Raw genomic sequence first — 25038 nt, 5'->3', positions numbered from 1 at the left:
AACACGTAACAAGCAGTACTAACTGCATCAGCCCAAAAGTATTTTGGCACATTAGATTCATTTAAAAGAGTCCTAGCTAGTTCTTCTAATGACCTATTTTTCCTTTCAACAACACCATTTTGTTGGGGAGTTCTTGGAGCAGAAAAATTATGAGCAATTCCATGTTTTTCACAAAACTTGTCAAAAGATTCGTTTTCAAACTCACCACCGTGATCACTTCTCAAGGTTTTGATTTTCAAATCCTTTTCATTTTGAACACGTTTTGCAAATGATTTGAATGCTTTAAAAGCTTCACTTTTCAAGGTTAAGAACAATGTCCAAGTAAATCTAGTGTAGTCATCAACAATCACAAGAGCATAGTAGTTTCCACCAAAACTTTTAATTCTAGATGGACCAAACAAGTCCATATGCAAAAGTTCTAAAGGTTTTGATGTTGAAATCATGTTTTTAGACGAAAAAGAGGATTTGGTTTGCTTTCCCTTTTGACATGCAGAACATATTTTGTCTTTCTCAAATTTTAATTTAGGCAAACCAATCACAAGATCTTTTGAACTCAATTTATTTAAATGTTGCATATGAATATGCGCAGCTCTTTTATGCCATAACCAAGGATTTTCCTCTTTGGCAACTAAACATGTTATACTATGACTAGATGCATGTTCAATATCAATCAAGTAAATGTTATTATGCCTAACACCTTGCAAAGCAATTTCAGTAGAATTTTTAAAATATACGGTACATCTATCACTTTCAAAGGTTACCTTGAGACCCTTGTCACATAATTGACTTATGCTTAGGAGATTGTGTTTGAGACCTTCAACGCATAATACGTCCTTTATAGTCAATGTGTTTCCTCCTCCAATGTCTCCAGTGCCAATGATTCTACCTTTGTTATTATCTCCATAGGTCACAAATCCTTGCTTCTTCTTCTCAAAAGAAATAAACCTTTTCTTGTCACCGGTCATGTGTCTTGAACAACCACTGTCAAGATACCACAGTGACTTCTTTGACTTAGTAAGTTCCTACAAAACAAATTTTAGCAAGACTTTAGGTCCCCAATCTTATTATGGGTCCTTTGGGTTAGTTTATGCATAATATACATCATTTTACAATTTTAACCCATGCATATTTACCATTTGGAACACCAAAATGTTTGATGTTGCATTTGTTTGAGGTGTGACCAAATTTCATGCAGTAAAAACAACAAGCCTCATTCACTTTATTTTTCACAAGAGTTCCTTTTTCTACCCAAACTCTACGAGTTCTTATCACTTTATATTTTTTGTGTAGATGCATGTTTCCACTTCTAGCATTGCTTCTCTCAAAGATTGTTTTGGCATGTGACTTAGACTTATTTGCCTTTGCAAGTAAATTCTCAAGAATGTCAATATCAAACATATGACTTTTACATGATAGACATTCAGCAGGTTGTATAACAGTATCACATTCAGATAATTTAGTTTCCAAATTACTAACTTTGTTTCTCAAAACAACTTCATCATCTAGTGCTTTTTCATACCTCAAATTCAATTCATTATGCTCTTTCTTTAGCTTTTTATGAGCAACATCAAGTTTTTCAGATTCATTTAACAAATCAAGAAATGCCTTTTGTAAGTCAAACTCATCACTTGACTCTAAGCTAGAATTACTTACTTGGCTTCCTGCATCTTCTAAGTCTGCCATTAAGCACAAGTTTGCTTCTTCATTTGAATCGCTTGAACTTGAAGAACTAGAAGCATTGTCTTCCCAAGCTATGTAAGCTTTCTTCTTCTTTGGAAACTTTCTTTCTTTCTTTTCTTCACTTTTCCTATTCTTAGGACAGTCAGTCTTCACATGACCCCTTTCTCCACATCCATAACATTTAATGCTTGATGGAGATCCTCGATTTTCTTTCCTTTCTCCATGGTATTTGTCTTTTCCCTTTGCTTTCATAAATTTAGCAAACTTCTTAATCATAAGACTCATGTTTTCCTCATCGTTATCGGAATCATCATCCTCAATTCTCTTAGAACTTTTTCCTTTTGAGATTTCAGACTTGAGGGCAAGCGTCTTTCTTTTGCCTTGATCCTCTTCTGTAGTTAATCTTCTTAGCTCAAGCTCATGCTCACGAAGCTTTCCAAAGAGAATCGCCGTTGACATTTGAGTGAGGTTTTGAGACTCCGAAATGGCAGTCACCTTTGGTTGCCAAGACCTGTCTAATGATTTCAATATTTTCACATTCAATTCATCAGTGTCAAAAGTCTTACCCAAACCTGTCAGGTGGTTCACAATGTGAGTGAAACGCTTCTGGACATCAGATATTGTTTCTCCAGGCTGCATTCTGAACATCTCATACTCCTGAATGAGCGTGTTCTTCCTTGCACGTTTCACGTCGTCTGTACCCTCATGTGTGACTCTGAGGACCTCCCACATCTCCTGTGCTGTCTTACACACTGAAATTCTATAAAATTCATCAAGTACTACAGCAGATGAAATAATATTACGAGCCTTAATATCAAATTGGGCTCTTCTACTTTCCTCAGGAGTCCAATTAAAGTATGGTTTTTCTACTTCTACACCATCAACAGTTCTTTTAGGAATATAGGGACCATTTAGCACAGCTTCCCAGATGCCTCTGTCAACAGACCCCATAAAAATTTCCATTCTGACTTTCCAGAATGCATAGTTATCACCCGTAAAAAGAGGTGGTCTGTTGATGGATGCACCCTCAGCATATACTTGATTTTGATGACCGGCCATTTTCGCAAAAGTTTGAAAGAATATCAAAGCAAGCTCTGATACCAATTGTCGGAACAATCGGTACCGTTATAGAGTCGCGCAGCGGAATAAAATACTCGGAAAGCGTGTTACGGTCACAAATCAAGTTTTGATAGTCCGTTTTAGAAAAACAATTTTCTTAGAGAAAATTTATCAAACAGTTGATATGCGTAAAATGTAAAGAGTATAGAGAGCAAGAAAATTCAACACAGAATTTTTATCCTGGTTCGATTCAAAAGAATCTACGTCCAGTTGTTAATCACTATAAAAAGTGATTAACGTTTTCACTAAAAACAGTTTTACAAATTACAATAACAGTGAATAAAAACAAATAAAAAACCTTCCTTCGACGAACGAACCGGAAGATGACCACCTTGCCAACTCGAAGAGAACCGCTCCGACTATCGACACACGAAACGCGAGCTTCTCCTATTCACGAGACCAGGCAAAGCACTTGAACTAGCTTTTTAGAACTTCCTCAGATAACACTGTATTCTCAAAAGCTCAGTGTGTTTTCTAAGAGTTCTGGAACTCATCTATATAGCCCACTGGTCTAAAGTTTGCAAAGATGAATTATAACTGCCGCAGATAATCGATTATTGTTAGTGATAATCGATTATTCGAGTCCGTTACAGGGTTTTCAAAAAGTGATAATCGATTATCCTGAGGAATAATCGATTATTCCAGAGACTTTTGGCAGTTCTCATCAGAACTGTGATAATCGATTATTCGGAGTAATAATCGATTATTCCAGAGCAACGAGGTTTTTCAGAAGGGCTCAGGATAATCGATTATAGCTTCTAATAATCGATTAAATGCGTAGCAGTTCTAAAAATACGAATTTTTCTAAGTATTACATGTTGAAGACTTTTCCTAATACATTTATAATCTACAAATTGCTTTTAAAACAACAATAACAATGTATCATCTTTCAGCATCATCAAAATTGTTTATCTTCAAATTTACCAATGCTCTTCATTGGTAACACATAGAACATGTATTTATAGTTAAAACATAAAACAATCAATCTTAATGATGTTCTAACATTCAAAGTCACCAAGTTCATCTAACATTGAAATTATCTAAAATCCAAATGTTCTAATATCCAAATGTTTCTATAACAAGTAATAAGAAAATGAAACTAATAATGTACATAGCTATCATCAGAATGATCTTCATCATCCTGCTCCTCTATTGATGGCTGGACTGGTGTGGGTTGGACTGGTGTGGGTTGGACTGATGAGGGTTGGACTGATGTGGGCTGCTGAGGGACAGCGGGTGACGAGGAGGGTTGTGGCTGGGTCGGAGGGATAACTAATTCATCCTGTGAAGTAGCAGGCAACACTCTCATGACCAGGGCCTTAAAGTTTGTAAACTCTGCTCTCAAATCAGTGATTTCCTGGTCACGTTGCTGCAGTGCCTGCATGAGGCGGAGAACGACCTCGTCAGGAGTAGTGGTGGAAGAAGAAGGTTGGTGCTTCAGAGTACCTCCTCTCGATGCTGTATAGCTTGCAGCAAGTTGTCCTGCACCGTACACTCGTCCCTTTTTCTTCCCACCAACGATGTCGATCCAGCACTGTGTCCTACGGATGTCATCTTCTACATTACTGGCATCATCCGGTGTAGGAGCTGACTCATGTTCAGATCTAACCTGGGAAAGTCTCGTAGAAAATTCTTCCTGTTGAAACATTAAAAGCAATGTTAGGGAATGATAGAATAACTTAACTGAAAAATTAGTAATAGTAATAGTAATAGTAATAGTGTTATTTGCTTACATGAGTCTTCCGAGATCTTTCATCAACGAATTGATTAGTGCCCTTCCTTACATGAGTCTGTGCAAAGACCTCATCAACATGGACCGCCCGTCCCAGAGCTTGTGCCTGTCACATAATTTACAATTATATCAAGTACGTATGAAATAAATACATAACTTATATATGAAAGAAAAAGTTATGTAATGAAGTTATACCATACGAATGGCATGCTCATGAATGGTGATCGACCCACCAGTATGCAGGGTGCCACCCCTTTCAGACGCTCTGTTCCTCTTGGCTTTGGCACATTTATTGCGAAACTCTACTGTATTCCAATGAGCCAGTAAAGAGTTCCAAATTTGTTCACCCAGCCAGTAAGGGCGCTGTCCTGCATTGCGGGCATCCCTAAACATCTCTGACAGTCGATGAGATGCTTTCATGTGGAAATTTCTATGTATCTGACTTTCATGTTCAGGTTTCCACTGCACCTTCATCTGTAACATTGCAGAGAACAAACATTGATTACAGAACATGGTAAAATAAGAGGGACAATTACTTAAATAGATTGTTCACCTTAAAGCGCTCCCAGAATGGCTTTTTGTCGTCATCAGGAATTGCTCCCCAAGTAGGCCATGGACTTAGAAACTGTTGCTTAATTGAACGTGTGATGGCCTGGGAAGCAACCCTAGATGGAATAAACCTGCAGGATAAAAGTCATTTGAATTACAATAGGGTTTAAACATCAAATTATATCAAGAGATTAAAAACTTACCCTTTACCATACGGCTCAATCCATGGTCGATCATGGAGGGGTGGGTCAAGACCTTCACCATCACCACTTGAATCTTGATCAGCAGATGGTGTGACAGTGTCAGAAGGCGGTATAACAGATGAGGAAGGTATAGAAGTAGGGTCAGGGACAGGAGTGGGTGATGAGAGGGTCGCACCTCCCACAAAAGTTGTGCATAAAAGAATGCAGTATAGTACTAGGAAGTGACTCCTAGGTCGTCTCTCAAGGACCAAATTTGGTTCAGTCTCGGATCAACACGTAGTGGGGGGGGGTTTGTGATTTTTGGTTGCGGTAAAATTTAAACAAGACTGAATTAAAATTCAAAACAGTAAAACAAAATTAAAAATGGTAAAAATGAAATTGGTACAATTAAAACGAAAATACAGCAATGTGAATCAGCAAAAACAGATCTGGAACAGTTAAAACGAAAATACAGAAATACAGAAAACGAAAATACAGTAAACAGTAAAAACAGAAAACAGTAAAAACAGAAAACAGTAAATTTCAAATATGAAAAACATTACAGCAGCAAAATACAGAGAACAAAATTACAGTGAATGATTTAAAGTGAAATAATCAACAACACAGTGAAAACAATAGTAGAAATTATACTGCAGACAAACGACAACAGAAATTAAATTACAGCAGAAATTAAATTAGAGCAACAAAATAAAAACAGTAAGCAGTTCTGGAATTTCAATAACAGAAAATTTAAACCAACTTGGAATTTAAATTGTTCATGAGTTTAGTACAGCAATTAAGAAAATAAAATTGAACCATGCACACCACTTTCTCTAGCCAAAAGGAAATGAAATTTACTTAGTGGCAGCAGCTTCATGTGTGCTTCCAGCTCCTAGAATGTTCCACACCGTACACCTACTAAATGAAAATCAACACCTCCTTTTCTCCCATTTAAAAATAATCATCACCGTGCACCATTAGACAATATAATCATAGATTTAAGCTTCAATAGAAAGTGTAAGAACCAAAACTAAAAAGAAGGCAATGAGTAAATCGGTAAAATGAAATTAACATAAAGCTTTCCATTCTCATTCATCCAAAATCCAAGAAGGTAAACATGGTTCACTGAAAAGCTAAGAAAGAAAACATTCTTCTCCTCGGTGGCGGCTTCCTCATGAAGCGTGATTACTTCCCTTCTCCACGTTTCAGCACACCACTTACTCCCATCACCCCATTCTCTCTCGGTGGTTCTCTCTCTCTTTCTTACATTCTTCCCCCCAAAAATAAAATGAAAAAAATGAGAGATGCTGGAACTGAGATAGAAGCTAAAACAGCCCTCCCCCTCAGCAGAGTGGCGGCTGTCACTCTTCCTTCAGCTCTCCAATTAAGGGTGAATGACCCACACCCCTTTCCAACGTGGCTTCAGCGTGTGGGCCACTGCACCAATTCAGCACCACTTTCTTTTTGCTGGATGTCACCCCTATTACTAAATGAAATCAGCCCTTTTCTCATTTCAGCCCATGAGTAAATTCAATTTTCAATTGGAAATTCAAGCTTCTTTACGTGTGCAAAGTGAGAATGAATTTTCACTTTTGTTTCTCATTGGCCCTCTCTTCTTTCCAAGCACACACCTCTCATACTTGTTGGACCTCCTAGACGTGCTTGCTGGAATAAAGCTCCAAAGGTGCATAAACCAAGTTCTGGAAAAATGAAAACCACTTCCTCTGCTGGACCGTGAATGTGGCTGCTTTCTTTTTTTTTTTCTTTGCTATCCAATAAAGCCAAGCTGTTGTATGCCTTGTTTAAGAGTGTTGGGAGGTCTTAGCATCATCCAATGATCAATTCCAGCCACCACAATTACTAAACAGCAAGCAAACAATGCAACGGATTAGAAATCACTCAAACAGCAGTAATCCTGGACTGACATATGAGAGTAAAATAAATACTGGGAACAGCACAGAATGAATTTGAACAAAGTAAAAACTATATGTTAAAATAGACATCCAGACGAAACTATGAAAAAAAATTTCATGGAAAACGGATAAGAATTGAACTCAAACGAAGACACACAAGTTGACACAACATTCACGCGGCAGCCAGCGAAAATAAAAATGGCTAAGATGCATTGGCTCAATTTCCATTTCTCATTTAGCTTTCTAATGTCCCAAAAAGTTATCCAAAATTTTCCCATAATTAATAATGCAAAATAATAAGCTCAGATAATTCAAATTAGTTAAAATAAGAATTTCCGATCAAATTAAGCACAATTAGGAAAAACAGGAAAATACCGGACGTTTAAGCATAATTCCCCGACTAATTCTAGCACATTAAACTAAGTGAAGTGAGGAAAATATTGGTTCATCAAAATAGACCACACTTAGTCTTTTGCACTCCTGGGCAAAATCAAGACGCAAATCAGGGAATAGTTCAAAGGACTTTTAAGAAGGTGACACAACGTCGACACACAGAAAATAAAGACTCACAAGGAAACAAACAAATTACACATTCCTCAAGAAATCTGGACAAAGAAAGGAAGTAGACAATATCCAACACAGAATCAATCAGAGAAAGCAGATACTCATGAAATCATCCAAGCAATTCAAGACATGGCAAAATGATCAATTAGCTCAAGAGGTGAATCAAAAGCAACAGAACCTCACAGATGCACTATCAGTGTTTCTCTCAAGTGTCTACGGTAAGCAATTTCAACTCAATGCACTCAAGAAGAGCAAGCAACAACAGACTTGACAAGCCTCTAATATCAACACTCAAGCACATACACATGTTCAAATCAAAAGGTCTTTATTGGATGTAATGGGGCCAAGGACATAGGAGGATAACATATGGATGAGAAGCTATAAACCAAAAGAAATAGAGGAGCAATGGGGAACAAGTGTAAACACATTCAAACACACCCACAACCTCTAATTCAATCCTCTTCTTGACTCCATTATTCACAATTTTTTTTTTCTATCTTTTTTCTCAGCCTGTCTCTTTCTTTTCTCTCTATTTAGGACACAACTATAAGAGACAAGATACACAACATATTTACAAACATAAAACAAGAAGAGGAACCAACCAGCCAATTCATCAGAAACCCCAAGGAGACCACACTTGTTCCCAAAACACTTCCAAAGCTCCAAAATTCCCTAAGGTTAAGGTAATCATGGTTTTTCACTTAGGGCTAGTGTATGAGCTTCAAAACAAAGAATTGGGGGAAAGTATAGGCTCAAAAGGGGTTATCAAAGGATCAAAACAAGGTAAGCTTATTTGGCTAGAGAGGCTCAAAAACAAAACTGCCTTTATCACTTCCAAACATGCATATCAATCAAGAGTTATCAACAAGAGTCAAGCCAAGGCATATGCGCAAGCAATCAAGAGGCATATCACACACAAGAAAGAACATAAAGTGGCTCAAATCTCACACAGGGTAATTCTGTCACAATCAATTCAACTCTCAAAAATCATAATCATCTTCCAAGCAGAGAAAAGCAAGGATTTCAAACATATAAGTATCAATCAAGTGAAGGACATGATAAGTCTACAACCCAAACAAAGTCTAGAAATCAAGAGAAACATGTAAAACTGTACACAAAACATGACAAAAATAACCTAGAAAAGAAAAAAAATTTAACCAAGAAAACAAAAACTAACAAAGAAAAATCAGAATCTCCCCCAATAGACCACACTTAAACTACACAGTGTCCACAATGTGTCATAAGCATAAGATCGGAAATCAAAACAGTCAACAGATCATGGACAAGTGCAATAAAAGTAGGGAAAGAGGGAGAAGAGAAAAGGAAAACTCCCCTGAGTTATGGTGGAAGCTGCCAATTTTGGATTTTCAGGGAGATGTCTTCCACCATTGGATTCAGCAAACGAGTTTTGAGGAGGACCAACTTCATCAGTACTGCCATATCATCCAAAACGAGATGTTTCTTCTTTCTTTTCCCAGCAAATTGTTCTATCAGTAGCTTTCCTTCCACTGGCAGTTGTTCAGTGTGTGACACCGGAATGGAGATCTCTGGCTCAGTCAAAGAAGTAGCAGTACACTCTCCTTTATTAATCATGATTTCCTTAATGTCAGCACCTGCATTCTCATTTAATTCTGCAGCATGGTCATCAAACTCACAATTAATAGCATCTGTTATACGCTTAGAATCTGTCTGTAACACATAATCAATTTCAATACAAATCGGGCAAGAACCAGATTCACAATCACATTCAAAGTTCTCAGAGAACTGTGTCAGATCAAAGTTCAGTCCTAACTCTATAGAGTTATCAGATTGCACAGTTTCTACCTCAAAATCAATATTGATATATGCATCATCAACAGAATCAAAGGTCAGTTCAAGGCTATTATCATTCAAAATTTCATCACGACAATCATGTCCATTAAAAACAACCTTTAGACCAATGGGTTCAATGGCTGATACTGAATCAAAAATTTTAGAATGGTCAATCAAATCTGTATCAGTATCAGTCATGAATCCTATAGAATCAGTGTGCATCAAATCACAGGCATTTGAATGTATAAGCAAATCAGGTAAAGTGTTTGGAATCTCAAGTTCAGAATAAACCTGTTTTTGCTCATTGAAAATTTTCTTACCAATCTCCAAGTCATCAGCTGCATCCTCAAGGCTATCATTTAAATCAAGGTCAGTGCAAGGATAGTGAACATCAGGTATGTCAATGTGCTCTACAGGGAATAATGAATCCACAGCATGAGTGTGCACATGTGTATCAATATCAAAATCCAGAACAGGCTTAAATGGTTCAAGTTTTACCAATTCAAAAGCATTAAAATTTACTTGAACCTCAGATACATGAGTAGGGATTTCAAGTTTACAGTAAACCTGCTCAGGTTTTTCCTTTACTACCTCACTTGGATTTTGACCCGCCAACTTGCAGAGCAACTTCTTTGCCTCTGTTGGAGTTCTGTCCATCAAAGATCCACCAGCAGCTACATCCACTAATATCCTTTCATTATTCAGGAGCCCTTCATAAAAGTAAATCAAGAGCAAATGCTCTGAAATTTGGTGGTTTGGACATGCTGTGCAGAGCCTGTTAAACCTCTCCCAATAATCTACCAGGCTTTCTTCTTGAAATTGCTCAATGGTAGTGATCTCCCTCCTAATGCTGCTTACCTTTGCTGCTGGGAAGAACTTGTTGAGGAATCTCTGTTGTGTTTCCTGCCAACTATCAAAAGGATACTGGTATAGGAACCAGTCTCTTGCTGCACCTTGAAGGGACATTGGAAATACTTTCATCAACACTGTCTCCTTTGAAACACCAGGAGGCCTCATCGACAAACACACCAAACAAAACTCCTTGAGGTGCCTGTATGGATCTTCATGTGCCAACCCATGGAATTTGGGAAGACTCTGGATCAGATCATATATCCAGTCTTGAGAATCTGTCATCTCCTCTATTGTAGTGCAAAACCTGTCTCAGACCTGGACTTCCACTTCAAACAAAGATTAAACCAAACATATAGAAACATAACATATGGGGGAAAACCATTATTTACATAATTTGAAAGTTCCAGAAACAACAACTAAATGCATAAAATAAAAAAAAATGATAAAAATCTAAAAACACATAAATCGATAAAAGAAGTAAACCCAAACAAGACTAACTAAACATCCTAAAACACATCACACAACACAAGACACTAACACAACAAAAGACCTAAGACTGAACCGTTGGTCCCCGGCAGCGGCGCCATTTTGATGAGAGGGTCGCACCTCCCACAAAAGTTGTGCATAAAAGAATGCAGTATAGTACTAGGAAGTGACTCCTAGGTCGTCTCTCAAGGACCAAATTTGGTTCAGTCTCGGATCAGCACGTAGTGGGGCGGGGGGTTTCTGATTTTTGGTTGCGGTAAAATTTAAACAAGACTGAATTAAAATTCAAAACAGTAAAACAAAATTAAAAATGGTAAAAATGAAATTGGTACAATTAAAACGAAAATACAGCAATGTGAATCAGCAAAAACAGATCTGGAACAGTAAAAACGAAAATACAGAAATACAGAAAACGAAAATACAGTAAACAGTAAAAACAGAAAACAGTAAAAACAGAAAACAGTAAATTTCAAATATGAAAAACATTACAGCAGCAAAATACAGAGAACAAAATTACAGTGAATGATTTAAAGTGAAATAATCAACAACACAGTGAAAACAATAGTAGAAATTATACTGCAGACAAACGACAACAGAAATTAAATTACAGCAGAAATTAAATTAGAGCAACAAAATAAAAACAGTAAGCAGTTCTGGAATTTCAATAACAGAAAATTTAAACCAACTTGGAATTTAAATTGTTCATGAGTTTAGTACAGCAATTAAGAAAATAAAATTGAACCATGCACACCACTTTCTCTAGCCAAAAGGAAATGAAATTTACTTAGTGGCAGCAGCTTCATGTGTGCTTCCAGCTCCTAGAATGTTCCACACCGTACACCTACTAAATGAAAATCAACACCTCCTTTTCTCCCATTTAAAAATAATCATCACCGTGCACCATTAGACAATATAATCATAGATTTAAGCTTCAATAGAAAGTGTAAGAACCAAAAATAAAAAGAAGGCAATGAGTAAATCGGTAAAATGAAATTAACATAAAGCTTTCCATTCTCATTCATCCAAAATCCAAGAAGGTAAACATGGTTCACTGAAAAGCTAAGAAAGAAAACATTCTTCTCCTCGGTGGCGGCTTCCTCATGAAGCGTGATTACTTCCCTTCTCCACGTTTCAGCACACCACTTACTCCCATCACCCCATTCTCTCTCGGTGGTTCTCTCTCTCTTTCTTACATTCTTCCCCCCAAAAATAAAATGAAAAAAATGAGAGATGCTGGAACTGAGATAGAAGCTAAAACAGCCCTCCCCCTCAGCAGAGTGGCGGCTGTCACTCTTCCTTCAGCTCTCCAATTAAGGGTGAATTACCCACACCCCTTTCCAACGTGGCTTCAGCGTGTGGGCCACTGCACCAATTCAGCACCACTTTCTTTTTGCTGGATGTCACCCCTATTACTAAATGAAATCAGCCCTTTTCTCATTTCAGCCCATGAGTAAATTCAATTTTCAATTGGAAATTCAAGCTTCTTTACGTGTGCAAAGTGAGAATGAATTTTCACTTTTGTTTCTCATTGGCCCTCTCTTCTTTCCAAGCACACACCTCTCATACTTGTTGGACCTCCTGGACGTGCTTGCTGGAATAAAGCTCCAAAGGTGCATAAACCAAGTTCTGGAAAAATGAAAACCACTTCCTCTGCTGGACCGTGAATGTGGCTGCTTTCTTTTTTTTTCTTTGCTATCCAATAAAGCCAAGCTGTTGTATGCCTTGTTTAAGAGTGTTGGGAGGTCTTAGCATCATCCAATGATCAATTCCAGCCACCACAATTACTAAACAGCAAGCAAACAATGCAACGGATTAGAAATCACTCAAACAGCAGTAATCCTGGACTGACATATGAGAGTAAAATAAATACTGGGAACAGCACAGAATGAATTTGAACAAAGTAAAAACTATATGTTAAAATAGACATCCAGACGAAACTATGAAAAAAAATTGCATGGAAAACGGATAAGAATTGAACTCAAACGAAGACACACAAGTTGACACAACATTCACGCGGCAGCCAGCGAAAATAAAAATGGCTAAGATGCATTGGCTCAATTTCCATTTCTCATTTAGCTTTCTAATGTCCCAAAAAGTTATCCAAAATTTTCCCATAATTAATAATGCAAAATAATAAGCTCAGATAATTCAAATTAGTTAAAATAAGAATTTCCGATCAAATTAAGCACAATTAGGAAAAACAGGAAAATACCGGACGTTTAAGAATAATTCCCCGACTAATTCTAGCACATTAAACTAAGTGAAGTGAGGAAAATATTGGTTCATCAGTGGGGGTTATAACCACAGGGGGAGAAGTGGGGGTTATAATTACAGGAGGAGGAAGAGGGTCTGTTGCAGGGGTAGTAGAAGGCTGTACTGTAGGGGTAGGAGTAGGGTCTACTGCAGGTGTAGGAGGCTGTACTGTAGGGGTAGGAGGAGGCCCCACAGATGATGTACTGGCGCCAGAGTGGTAGGTAGTCTAGCAGGCACCCTAAGTACATACTTTGGTGCCTGCCGTTGCCTCTTTCTAGGCCTTGCTACCCCCTTTCCTTTGTCAGGACGTTCTGAACCTTGTCCTGTCATTACTGCATTGAAATGGTTACAAATAAAGCGAAAAAATAGAAATGATTAACTAAGGATCAATGGTTTTTAAAGTAAATGTATAAATAATTACATACAACTTTTAAGATGGTATTTATGATAACTCTATTGAAATGATAGTTCAATTTGCTACAATGGATGTCCAACATTCAATCGTCGTCATCATGATCTTCATCTTCATCTTCTTCTTCATCATCGTCTTTATCATCATCATCTTCGTCTTCTTCTTCGTCGTCGTTATCATCATCATCATCTTCTTGTTCGTCTTCTTCTTCTTCTTCTTCCTCTTCTTCTTGTTCTTCATCACCTTGTATTGTTGCTTGTAATTCATCTCCATCACCATCAGGGTCGACCAATGCGGTTATACGTTCAACTTCAATAACTTCTTGTGGTTGTGACATTTGGTCAAGTTGGTAGCCAACATCTTCCTCAACCTCATTTGAGTCAATGCGACCTCTAGGCTTGGTTTGTATTGCTACGGCCCAACCACGCTTGTAAATATTGCGAAATGGTGGATATGGCACATAATAAACCTGTCTGACATTAGTTGGTAGAATGAAAGGATCAAACGGTCGATATCTTAATCTCTGGTTGAGTTCGACAATATTAAAGCGTGGATCGACTCTAGTACCAGCTCTAGAAGGATCAAACCATTCACAATAAAAAAGTACTACTCTGTTTGGAGAAGTAGTGCTGTTGTACTCTAACTCATATATTTTATGAATGATGCCATAGAAATCATCATAACAACCCTCTGTTAGGCCCTTCACATACACACCACAATTTGATGTTTTCTTTCCTTTAGACCATTCATGTGTATGTAATTTGTAACCTGATGGACAAATTTATGAACACCAAAATATGATGTCACAAACTTGTTTTTCAATGGGCAAGTATGACCGAATCGTTCAAGTAATAAACTTGGTAAGACCAAGTATCGTTCTTCCCAAAGGTATCACGGCCTAGTTTAGTTATGTGGTTTCTTGATTAGCTAAGACTTAAAGAAGAAATATTTGGAGTTTAATATGCAAGACAGAAAATAAACATGTATGCATGAAGTTTTGATCAATGGCAAAAAGCAAAAGATAAACACTTTCAATGAAATTTATGTATGAATATGTTGTTAGGGGGTCAATTTCATCTTATCCACTCTCATATATTTTAGGAATTCAACATTCAACTCATCATTGTTAATGCCACTCTCTAAAGTACCTTTCTAGAAGGCTTCTCCCTAATCACGAGTTCATACAATTCCTAGCATTCCTAATGATCAGTTCATAAGTGCAGGAGCTTAACGACAACCAATATCATATTGGGAGAAATTCCCCGGATCTAGACTTCCCTGTACGTGCCCGTATCGACAAAACCAATAATCATGCATCGAATGAGTTAAACAATGCAAGCATTAAGCAAAGAGGAAAAACCTTAACTAATGATGAAAGAAAGCATAAGTCTTAATTAAAAGATGTAAAAACAGATTCCATATATGAGAGCTTCAAAAGATTACATTGATTCCCCAACAAACATACAGAGTTTAGTTCACCATATTCATGGTGAACCTAGATGAATTACAATGAAAGAATGAAAGAATAAACCCTAAAAAGGTGAAGAGGAAGCCTCAGCATCCAAGATCCTCCTTCAAAGGGGTGGAAGAGAGAGTGTTTGCTTCGTTCCAGCCAAAGATACCTAACCCTAGGAAACCCTAAAGCTTAAATACCATTCGTAAATTACAAAAAATTAGGTCCAAGCCCATTAAAGTGCCGCTCAGCGGTAAGTGCGTGTCTTGTTTTCTCCCCTCAGCGGCCATTTTGCCCCTCAGCGGATCTCCCGTGACCCTAAAACAATGGCTGTTGAACCTACCCTAATTCCTAGTATTCAGGTATGCTTTAGTTACAACTTGGAACTTACTTACTTAATTTGCTTACTTAATTTGCTTCATCAGATTATATCGTTTGTAATTTGGTTGTGTTTCTCTTGTCTTTTTGCACACATCATTTTGCTATGGTTGGTCTTTGCTAGGTTTGTCAATTCTAGATAGTGTTGCTGAATACCCAACCTTGAGGATGCTAGTAGGATATACATTTTGCACAACACAAATATGAATGCTTATAAACCAAAAATAATACTGAAAAATTATAAGGCATATCACTGGTAATAAAAAACATAACAGTCTTCACATACAATAATCATCAATATGGCACAATTAACTAGTCAATAATCATGAGAACTAACTGAAACGGAGGCTGTGATCAAGGAGGTGCTCTGTTGGGTTAACTGTGATTGAGATGATGCCATGGTAGTACCAAAGAGGGGTTGAAATTGATTATCAGCAGCAAAAAGAGCCAAAACACCAGAAAAGATGATGTATCTCACAGCAAACAAAAAGGATGGCTGTAGAATTGAGAGGAAAATTCTAGGAACTAGCCTTGTTTGCAGTAGCCATCCAACAATTCCTTAGACATTGCATACCCTCCCTCATTTGCCCTGCCCTCCTTGCTACCCATCTCTCGATTCTTATATCTCCCTTTTCCCTCTTCCGCTGACATGTTTCATATGTTATGTCCCTGCATAACAGGATGCCCGCCCCTCCCCCCCTCCCACATCAGTTACTTGCTGCTATTAACATAGAGTCTAGAAGACTTTGAGGTGCAGTCCATTTTTAGAAACATTTGAGTGATTGGAAGTAGATAGGCTATAAGGGAAAAAATAGTGTTGTGGTTGCTAATGATCAGTGATTGGATTTGGTTAGGTATCAACATTTGAGTGAATTATCAACAAAGGTAGAAGATTTGCACAAACAGATGTGCTTAATCTGATTCAGTGATTGCTGAATCAATTGCTTAAACTAGATGGTATAATGGTTGAAGGGGATGTGAAATTAAAGAGGAAAATTCAGGTCATGCCACATACTGAGATGCATTTTACTGAATTTTGTTTATCACTATATCTCAAACTACATTTGTTTAAGCACTTTTAGTTCTAATGTTAGTGAAAAATTAATTTTAAAGTTAAAAAGAGTTCAAAACTATGTTGAAACTCTGGATTAGCTGAAGATTATGAATTCCTTGCTTGGTAGCAATGGACATCATGCACCATTGAGAATTGTGTGTAGTACCATAAATAGTTTAAGGTACTTTTATCCTTCTACATCAAGTAGTAAGATTAACACTAAATCAATCCTAAGTTCAGTAATGTCAGATTTCACTCACAGTCATACAGTAGAATTTGTTCTTACATGGGATTTGGCACACTTTTTTCTAACCATTATGGGATCACTCAAAGTATGACAAAAAGGTATTGAATTTGGAAATGAAACTTTACTTTAGCATGTCAAGAAGAAGATGGAATTTTCTAAGACTAGCTACTAAAACACAACTTACAAAAACATTGATTCAGTTTAGCCATTACCTTGAGATCAGAGAGACCAACCACACAAGCACAGTCCACTACTTTAGCACCAACAAGTTCTACTATTGAAAGCAAACTTAACCATTTGAGGAACAACAACAAAAATTGGGGGTTAATTCATAAAGCTTATATATATATATATATATATATATATATATTATATATATATATATATATATATACATATATATATATATATATATATATATATATATTAAACATGCTTTTTATTTCTAGTAGTTACCTAGGAGTGTGACAAGACAGTTACATGTATGAAACCTTAATTTAAAGTGAACCATGGTCTATAATCATGAAAAATCAAAGTTGAATGCATCTTTACTTACTCACCACAGAAATACATTCACTTAATAAGACATTTATTCTTGCAAAATAGAATTTAGAACAAAAGAGTACCTTCAATCGTAAAAGGCTGCAAGAGGAAATCACCTACAAGTCTAATTGCTGCTAATAGAGTTCCACCTGTGGCCACCAAATCATAATAATTATGACATGTTTGCTGGACTGAACAGCACCAACATGCAACTCCAAACAATCATTTCATTTCTAGAACATATTTTTCAGAAATTACTTCCCCTAAACAAAGATTAGGCATCACTTTCCAAACCAAATCAATGCACTGGAACAAGTACCAGTTTAAATTGACAGACACAGCTGAAAGATTCTAAAAGTCTTGTTGATGTGAGTATTACTTTCAACTTACTGGTGAACCTAAGTCTAGTACAACAAGATTCAAGACCAACACATGCAACTACCTATATTCCAATTATGCAGTGATTATTGTTGCAGTGCAACTCATAGTATACAATTAAACTCAAGAGCAATCCCAAATTTCTCCTAGAATTGTGCAACTAAAACACTCTACCTCATTAAGTTCATCCTGGTGGATCTACGTTCACCATTTTTCTCAATCATGCAAATTAAATGTTAAATGATCCATGTACTGGTCAACATAATCCCATGGTCAAATTATGCAGATTGGCAAATTTTATGAAATTTTGTGAAACTTTGGAAGATTACAAATCAGTAATTTATTGACCCTTTTGTTTTCTATAAGCTGCATTAGTTCCTATGTTATATTAATTATACCTTTTCTTTGTAGAGCCAAAGATCAAAATCACTGGGGGTCCAAACATGTACGAAGAAAGTAGTTGCTTTGATCCGAATGGGATGGTGGCAGAAGACTGTTTTTCCAAGATGGTTTCAAAATCAGAGGCAGTTATGTCTGTGACTAGCATGCAGCCCCAAAACACCCTTGGGATGGAAAACTTAGCCTACACATCTTCCAGTGGAGAAGATGCTTCTGCTGTTGCTATGGAAATCATTGCACACCCTCAACAAAACTCATACAATCAAGTTAATAACTTGAACCCCCAGTTTGTGCAAGTGGTGAACAACCATGGTTCATGTCAGGAGCTTTATTCTTTCCCCACTCACTTCTCCGCACTTGAGAGGGGTCACCATGATCACCAATTTCCTTATTCCACACCAACACCAGATCTCCTCAGCCTTCTCCACTTGCCAATGACCTTTGAAAACCAAAGCACCAATCTTCCGAAACTCTTTGGCCCTATGGGAACAGCAGACAACACAAACATCTCATCTGTTTCCTATGACCCTTTCTTGCATCTCAACCTGCAAGCACCTCCCCCAGCTCTTGGAAATGATTTTGCCTTTGGAGGAGGGGGTGTCATACAAGGCAGTGGAATTGCCTACCAAGATTTTGGAAATCGGGTGGTGGAGTTCACTCAAGATGTGGGGAAAAAGAGAGGGGGGAAAAGGACCAACCAGTTTACCAGTACCACTACTGAGAGACAAAGGAGAGTGGATTTGAGTAGTAAATTTGATGCTTTGAAAGAACTCATCCCAAACCCCTCCAAGGTAACATTTTTGAGTAAATTATACTGTTGACATTCTGTCAAATAATAGACATTTTTCTTTCCTGCTTTTTCTATTTCACAGTAACTCTTCAATTGTTTAAAATGTCTTTTTTCTAGGAAAGGTTGTTTTAAACGTAAAGAAAATGTAAACTTTGAGAAAAATATCTTATTTTTAAACCCAACATTGATTAAAGCTAATGTCTTTGAGTATAAAGAAAGTAGAACTAAGTGATTGATTTTGTTCTGTTTTGTTAATTGAAAAGGATAATTGTGGTTTGGTAATACTAATATATTGTAAAGAACCAATATTAGATTTAGAAAAAGAAGGATCAAAAACAGATGCAAAAACCTTTGGTAGTGAGCTTTAAACCTGAAATCATACGAGTGGGTTCAGGCTTAGAATTATCCATCTTTGCTCAATGGAGGATATCCTGAATATACTATTTTTTAGAGAGAATAAGTCCTCCATCAAGGATGGAGAATATGTCTACCATCAATCGTTGTCTTGATTGATCTACATTTTAATTAACTAAGAGTAGAAAAAAGGTTGTGACTGAAATGAAGTTTGAATGCACTATATTCAGTGCAACTTACTTATGAGGTTATGGGTATTAGGTGTAGGACAGAGATATCAGTGTCCATGTAGGACAGGCTTACCTTCTATAGGTCTATACATTAACCTTGACAGGAATATAACACCTTCTATAGGTATAGGATAGAGATATCTTGAGTATTTCGCTACTTATGCTATATGAAATTGGCTTTTTAGGTGTATCAGTAGCTTTTTACTCTGATTGAGTAATTGTTATCAGTTTTCATAATCTACTGATATTAGCTTGCTTTAGTTTCAAAATGGCTAATTCTAAAAAATGCATTAGCAATCAAAATGCCAACTTTGAACAATTTTTCTATAACAAATCATATTGCACAAACTAATTCAGAGCATACATTGAACAAAGTCAGAAGAAATGCTTCTTAGCTTTTATAGTTCATCAATCAAAATAACAACTTACCTCGACGGTAGCCCCTTCAATAGCCTTTGAAGTAGTAGTGGAAGACCTTGTCACGCAGCGACACTGCCCTGGTTATGCCGCCTCGTCTATGCCGCCTCGTCCAATATCCTCCCTCGACAATGGTAGCCTTCAACTCAGCCACCCACCACCTTCCTCAGCTCAGAACACTGCAAAACGCTACAAGGAAAAAGGTTCCACCATTGACGCGTAATCCAATACAGTAACAGGAAATCAAAATGAGATGGGAGAATGGGACACTTCACCTATAATGGAGGAGTGGGGAAGAAGCGTATCCCGATTGTGGTTAGGGTGGGAAGCAGTTTGCTCAAGCCAGCCAATGAGTTCGTCGATGAAGTTAGGGCAGAGAATGTGAAGATTGGGGAAGAAGGGGTTTTCGCGAAATGAGGGCTTCGAAAATATCTCACTTTCTAATTTCATATACATTATTCACTTACCGACGGTCGTTTGCCTTCGGTAATCACTCATGTCCATTACAGACGGCCATTATCCTTCGGTAAAGTCATGTTACACAAGCCTTCGGAAAAGCCTTCGGTAAATTACATTTACCGAAGGGCAAAAGGCCTTCGGTAATAAACTGCCAATAATAATTGTTTTTCCTGTAGTGGAATGAACGCACGGAGAGCACAAGGGGATGAGTCATTTGAGTGGTCCAGCGCCATGATAACAGTTGAAAAACTGTTATTTTCATGCTTAAAATTGACACAAAAAGCAACCTTTACACTTAGAAACTAGCTTGAAATCATGCTTTTCTTCATATTTTCAGAAATAAGAGAGCTGGACAGGTTTATGCTTGATTTCAGTGTTTTTGTGCAGGTTTTAAGGTGAATTTGGTGAAAGAAGTGAAGAAGGAGAGAGATGGAATCAGAAAAGACATCAAAAAGTGCAAAAGGAGAAGCCGAAGTCACCGCTCAGCGGCAGTTTACCGCTGAGCGGCACTTAGGAAGTCACGGGAGGTCCGCTGAGGGGCAAAATGGCCGCTGAGGGGAAGAAACGTCTCACGCACTTACCGCTGAGCGGCACTTTTATGGGCTTGGACCTAATTTTCTGTAATTTATGAATAATATATAAGCTTTAGGGTTTCCTAGGGTTAGGTATCCTTGGCAGAAACGAAGCAAACACTCTCTCTTCCACCCCTTTGAAGGAGGATCTTGGATGCTCAGGCTTCCTCTTCACCTTTCTAGGGTTTTATCTTTCATTCTTTCATTGTTATTCATCTAGGTTCACCATGAATATGGTGAACTAAACTATGTATGTTTGTTGGGGAATCAATGTAATCTTTTGAAGCTCTCATATATGGAATTTGTTTTTACATCTTTTATTTAAGATCTATGCTTTCTTTCATCATTAGTTAGGGTTTTTCCTCTTTGCTTAATGCTTGCATTGTTTAACTCATTCGATGCATGATTATTGGTTTTGTCGATACGAGCGCGTACGGGGAAGTCTAGATCCGGGGAATTTCTCCCAATATTATATTGGTTGTCGTTAAGCTCCTGCACTTATGAACTGATCATTAGGAATGCTAGGAATTGCATGAACTCGTGATTAGGGAGAAGCCTTCTTTAAAGGTACTTTAGAGAGTGGCATTAACAATGATGATTTGAATGTTGAATTCCTAAAATATATGAGAGTGGATAAGATGAAGTTGACCCCCAACAACATATTCATACATATATTTCATTGAAAGTGTTTATCTTTTGCTTTTTGCCATTGATCAAAACTTCATGCATACATATTTAATTTTCGTCTTTTGCATATAAAAATCTAAATATTTCGTCTTTAAGTCTTAGCTAATCAATAACCCACATAACTAAACTAGGCCGTGAGTCCTTTGGGAAGAACGATACTTGGTCTTACCAAGTTTATTACTTGAACGATTCGGTCATACTTGCCGATTGAAAAACAAGTTTGTGACATCATATTTTGGTGTTCATAAATTTGTCCATCAAGTTTTTGGCGCCGTTGCCGGGGACTCTGGTTTGACTGGTTAATTTGTGTGATTATTGATTATCTTTGACTTGTTTTTGAATTTTTAATTTAAATTTCGAATTTTTATTTTTATTTATATTTTTCAGTTTGTATTTTATTTTATTTTATTTTATTTTTTTTGGTTATTATTTTATTTTATGTTATTTTTCTGTTTTCTGTTTTTCTGTTTTCTGTTTTTATTTCATCTTCTTATCTCTGGTCTTGTATCTTCTTTTATATCTTTTTGTGCTAACAATTGTTTTTAGGGTTTTGTGCCTAATGTCTGCAGAATGCAATTTGGTCAAGAATATAAGTATATGGGCACTCAATTCTACCAAAGTAATCTCAACCACTGGTGGGAACCTCGCTCAAGCATGGATCAAAGCCAATTTTGGCAAGCTGCTGGACAATTTGAGAACCAACAACAACAACAATGGCAGCAACAACCCTTTCTATCAGGAAGTTTGGATAGGTTGGAGGACACCCTTCAACGATTTTTGAAAAATTCCGACTCTACTCAGAAAAGCATTGAAGAATCATGTAAAAGAATGGAGATGCAACTTCGTTACATCAATCAGAGATTGAATGATGATTTTAATACTGAAGTTAACCTTAAGGAGGAAGGGCAAGTCATTATCATTGAAAGTGACAAGATTCTTGATGAGGAAAAATTAGAGGGAGATGAGGAAAGGGTAGAGAGAAAAGAGAAAGAAGAGTTGAGTGAGAAAGATAAAGATGAAGAAAAAGAAAAAGAAGTGGTTGAGAGAGAAGAGAGAAAGAAAATTTGTGTGAAAATAAAGAAGTTGAGGAGAAAAAGAGAAGGGAAAAAAAATAAAAGAAAAGAAAAAGAGAAAATTTGGGGAGAGAAAGCGTAAGAAAAAGAAGATGAGAGGAAAGAAGAAGGAATCATATGAAAAATCCCATCCTCATCTAAAGAAGAATCATAGGAAGGAAAAGAAATTTAAGTGCTTTATGGAAATCTTCAAGAAATTGGAGATTAAAGTTCCTATGATTGAGACACTGCAACAGGTTCCTGGTTTGATCAAATTTCTGAAGAAGTTCAGTAGAAAGAAGAAAAAGAAGAAAGAACTTGAACTTTACTGGGTCAAGCTAATGACTTAAAAGAGCACTTGTTGGGAGGCAACCCAGTGATTTAAAAAACTTTTAATTTTATTTTGGTTTGTAATTTTTAATCTGTTGAACATAATTTTGTGAATATTTTGCTGAACATAGCATCTACTGATGGATGCTAGGTGGTTAAGTATCTACTGAAGGATACTAAGTTTGTAACACCTACTGATGGGTGTTGGTAAGAAAATTTTGCACCTACTGATGGGTGTTGGTGGATTTTGGGTCAGGCTCGTGACGTTAAACAAGCGCTACCTGGGAGGCAACCCAGTTGATTGAATATTTCTGTTTGTTTATTTTAGTTAGGGTTTGCATAAGCATTTTGAACATTGACTTGCAGGGAACCAGTGAGGGGCATGTATGGGAGGCACGTAGGTTAAGAAAAGAAGGAGAAGAGCACATCACGAAAGTGCCGCTGAGCGGTACTCTCACAGATGGGCTTTAGTTTCCCCTTAGCGGGACCCGAGCCCATTAGGGTATTTTTATACCCTAAGCTGCGTTTTAGGTTTTCTATCCAGGCTATTCTCTGCACAAACACTCCCACATACCTTTTCCAAGGTTTTCCACATCTTTTCATTCTTTCCTCTTGAAAATTTCTCTTCCACTCACTTGCTCACTAGTGTTCCATTCAAGTTTGGGGTTGTGATAAGAGTATCTTAGATTGGAAACATTCTCATTGCATCTAGTATCTCCACCCAAGTAAGTAAAATGCATATTGCTCATTCTAGGGTTTTTGATTTTGAATGTGATTGTCAAAGCATGAAAAGTTAGGGGTTTTGATTTCTATGCATGATTTGATGATATATTTGATGTTTGAACCGATTAAACTGCATGATTATGAACTGGAAAACTGAAAATTGCATTTGGGTGGAGTTAGGACAGCTTTAAAACAAGATTTTCAAAAATCTGCAGAGTTACCGCTGAGGGGTAATCTGCCGCTGAGCGGCACTCTGCCAGATTTGGTTTTTCTGAATTTTTGCGTGTTGGAATGTGGCACTGGTGGCGTTGAGGGGAAATTCTGGCCCTCAGCGGTGGTTTAGCTTCGAAAGGAGTTGTGTCTATGTTTTACTAATGATTAACATCATGTTCTGTGGTTTTGTATTTGTGTTTGAATGTAGGAATGGCATCCTCTTCAGGAAAAAGATTGAAAACCATGGCAACCAAGAGAAAGGAAAAGGAACCAGAGCAACCCCACTCTAGTAGGTTCCTCTCTAGGAAACATGAGAAGCACTTTAAGGTGGTTCAGGACAGGAGACTTCTGATGGAGAGAAAGGTTGGAATGATACCTAACTTTGCTCCTCAATTTGGAGAGCAAGTGTTAGGGAATGACTGGGGAAAGCTAGCCACTTATCCTGCACCTGCCAACATTGCTGTGGTAAAGGAATTTTACACCAATGCTAAGAAGATTGGTGATTATCCAGCTGAGAATTATTTGGGCTATGTTAGAGGCCATGCTATCAGGTATGATCCTGATTCTATTAATAACTTCCTGGACACTGTATGAGTTGGTGAGCAGTGCCAGTTTGCTCTTTGCATGGAGGAAGGTGCTGATTATGAGGATGTGGAGAGAGTACTATGCATACCTGGAGGACACTTCCAAAGGAATAGATCTGGCTCAGTGGTTAACATTAGGAGGACGGATTTGACTCCTCTTGCAAAGTATTGGATGGCGTTTTCTCATGCCAACATTCAGTCATGTTCACATGTGTCAGATATTACTCTCAGCAGGGCATTCTTCATCTATTGTGCTATCAGAAACTTGAATGTTAATATTGGGCAGGTGATAGCTGATGAGATTAGTGTGTGTGCCAATACCTCAAACAACAAAGCACCACTAGGACATCCCTCTTTGATCACGCACCTTTGCAAGATAGCTGGGGTGGACACTTCTGCTCCACCATTTGAGAGGCCAAGAAAAGCTATTGATGAGGCTTATTACAGACAGTACTGTGGAGGTGAGGAAGCAGCTCAGCCAGTTCCACCACGCCGTGCTCGTAGAGAGAGAGGGCCAGCACAGAGCCAGACATCTGCTGAGACACATGAAGCAGAACCATTCCAGATGAGGGACATGTATATGTCTCTTATAGGTGCTGAGTTGCAGTCCATTCACAGAGG

The 25038-nt window shown here is 37.5% G+C and overlaps 2 protein-coding genes across 2 annotated transcripts; one reads left to right on the top strand and one right to left on the bottom strand.

Moving 5' to 3' along the window:
- Window positions 1-1390: 1390 nt before the first annotated feature.
- LOC148194218 (uncharacterized) lies at window positions 1391-2739 on the bottom strand. The gene is made up of 2 exons (XM_088097142.1): window positions 1654-2739; window positions 1391-1402 (listed from the first exon to the last, which is right to left on the bottom strand). Exons 1-2 carry the CDS (start codon window positions 2737-2739, stop codon window positions 1391-1393), a joined length of 1098 nt encoding a protein of 365 aa, XP_087953268.1.
- A 15311-nt stretch (window positions 2740-18050) lies between these two features.
- LOC148194217 (transcription factor bHLH91-like) lies at window positions 18051-20020 on the top strand. The gene is made up of 2 exons (XM_088097141.1): window positions 18051-18797; window positions 19868-20020. Exons 1-2 carry the CDS (start codon window positions 18051-18053, stop codon window positions 20018-20020), a joined length of 900 nt encoding a protein of 299 aa, XP_087953267.1.
- The last annotated feature ends 5018 nt before the right edge of the window (window positions 20021-25038 follow it).

The sequence above is a fragment of the Vigna umbellata genome, chromosome 8 (assembly GCF_029865625.1).
Source record: "Vigna umbellata cultivar VRB3 chromosome 8, Vumbellata_1.0, whole genome shotgun sequence".
Classification (NCBI taxonomy): domain Eukaryota; kingdom Viridiplantae; phylum Streptophyta; class Magnoliopsida; order Fabales; family Fabaceae; genus Vigna; species Vigna umbellata.
Note: the sequence above shows the minus strand (reverse complement) of the source record. Positions and strands in the feature narration are given on the sequence as shown.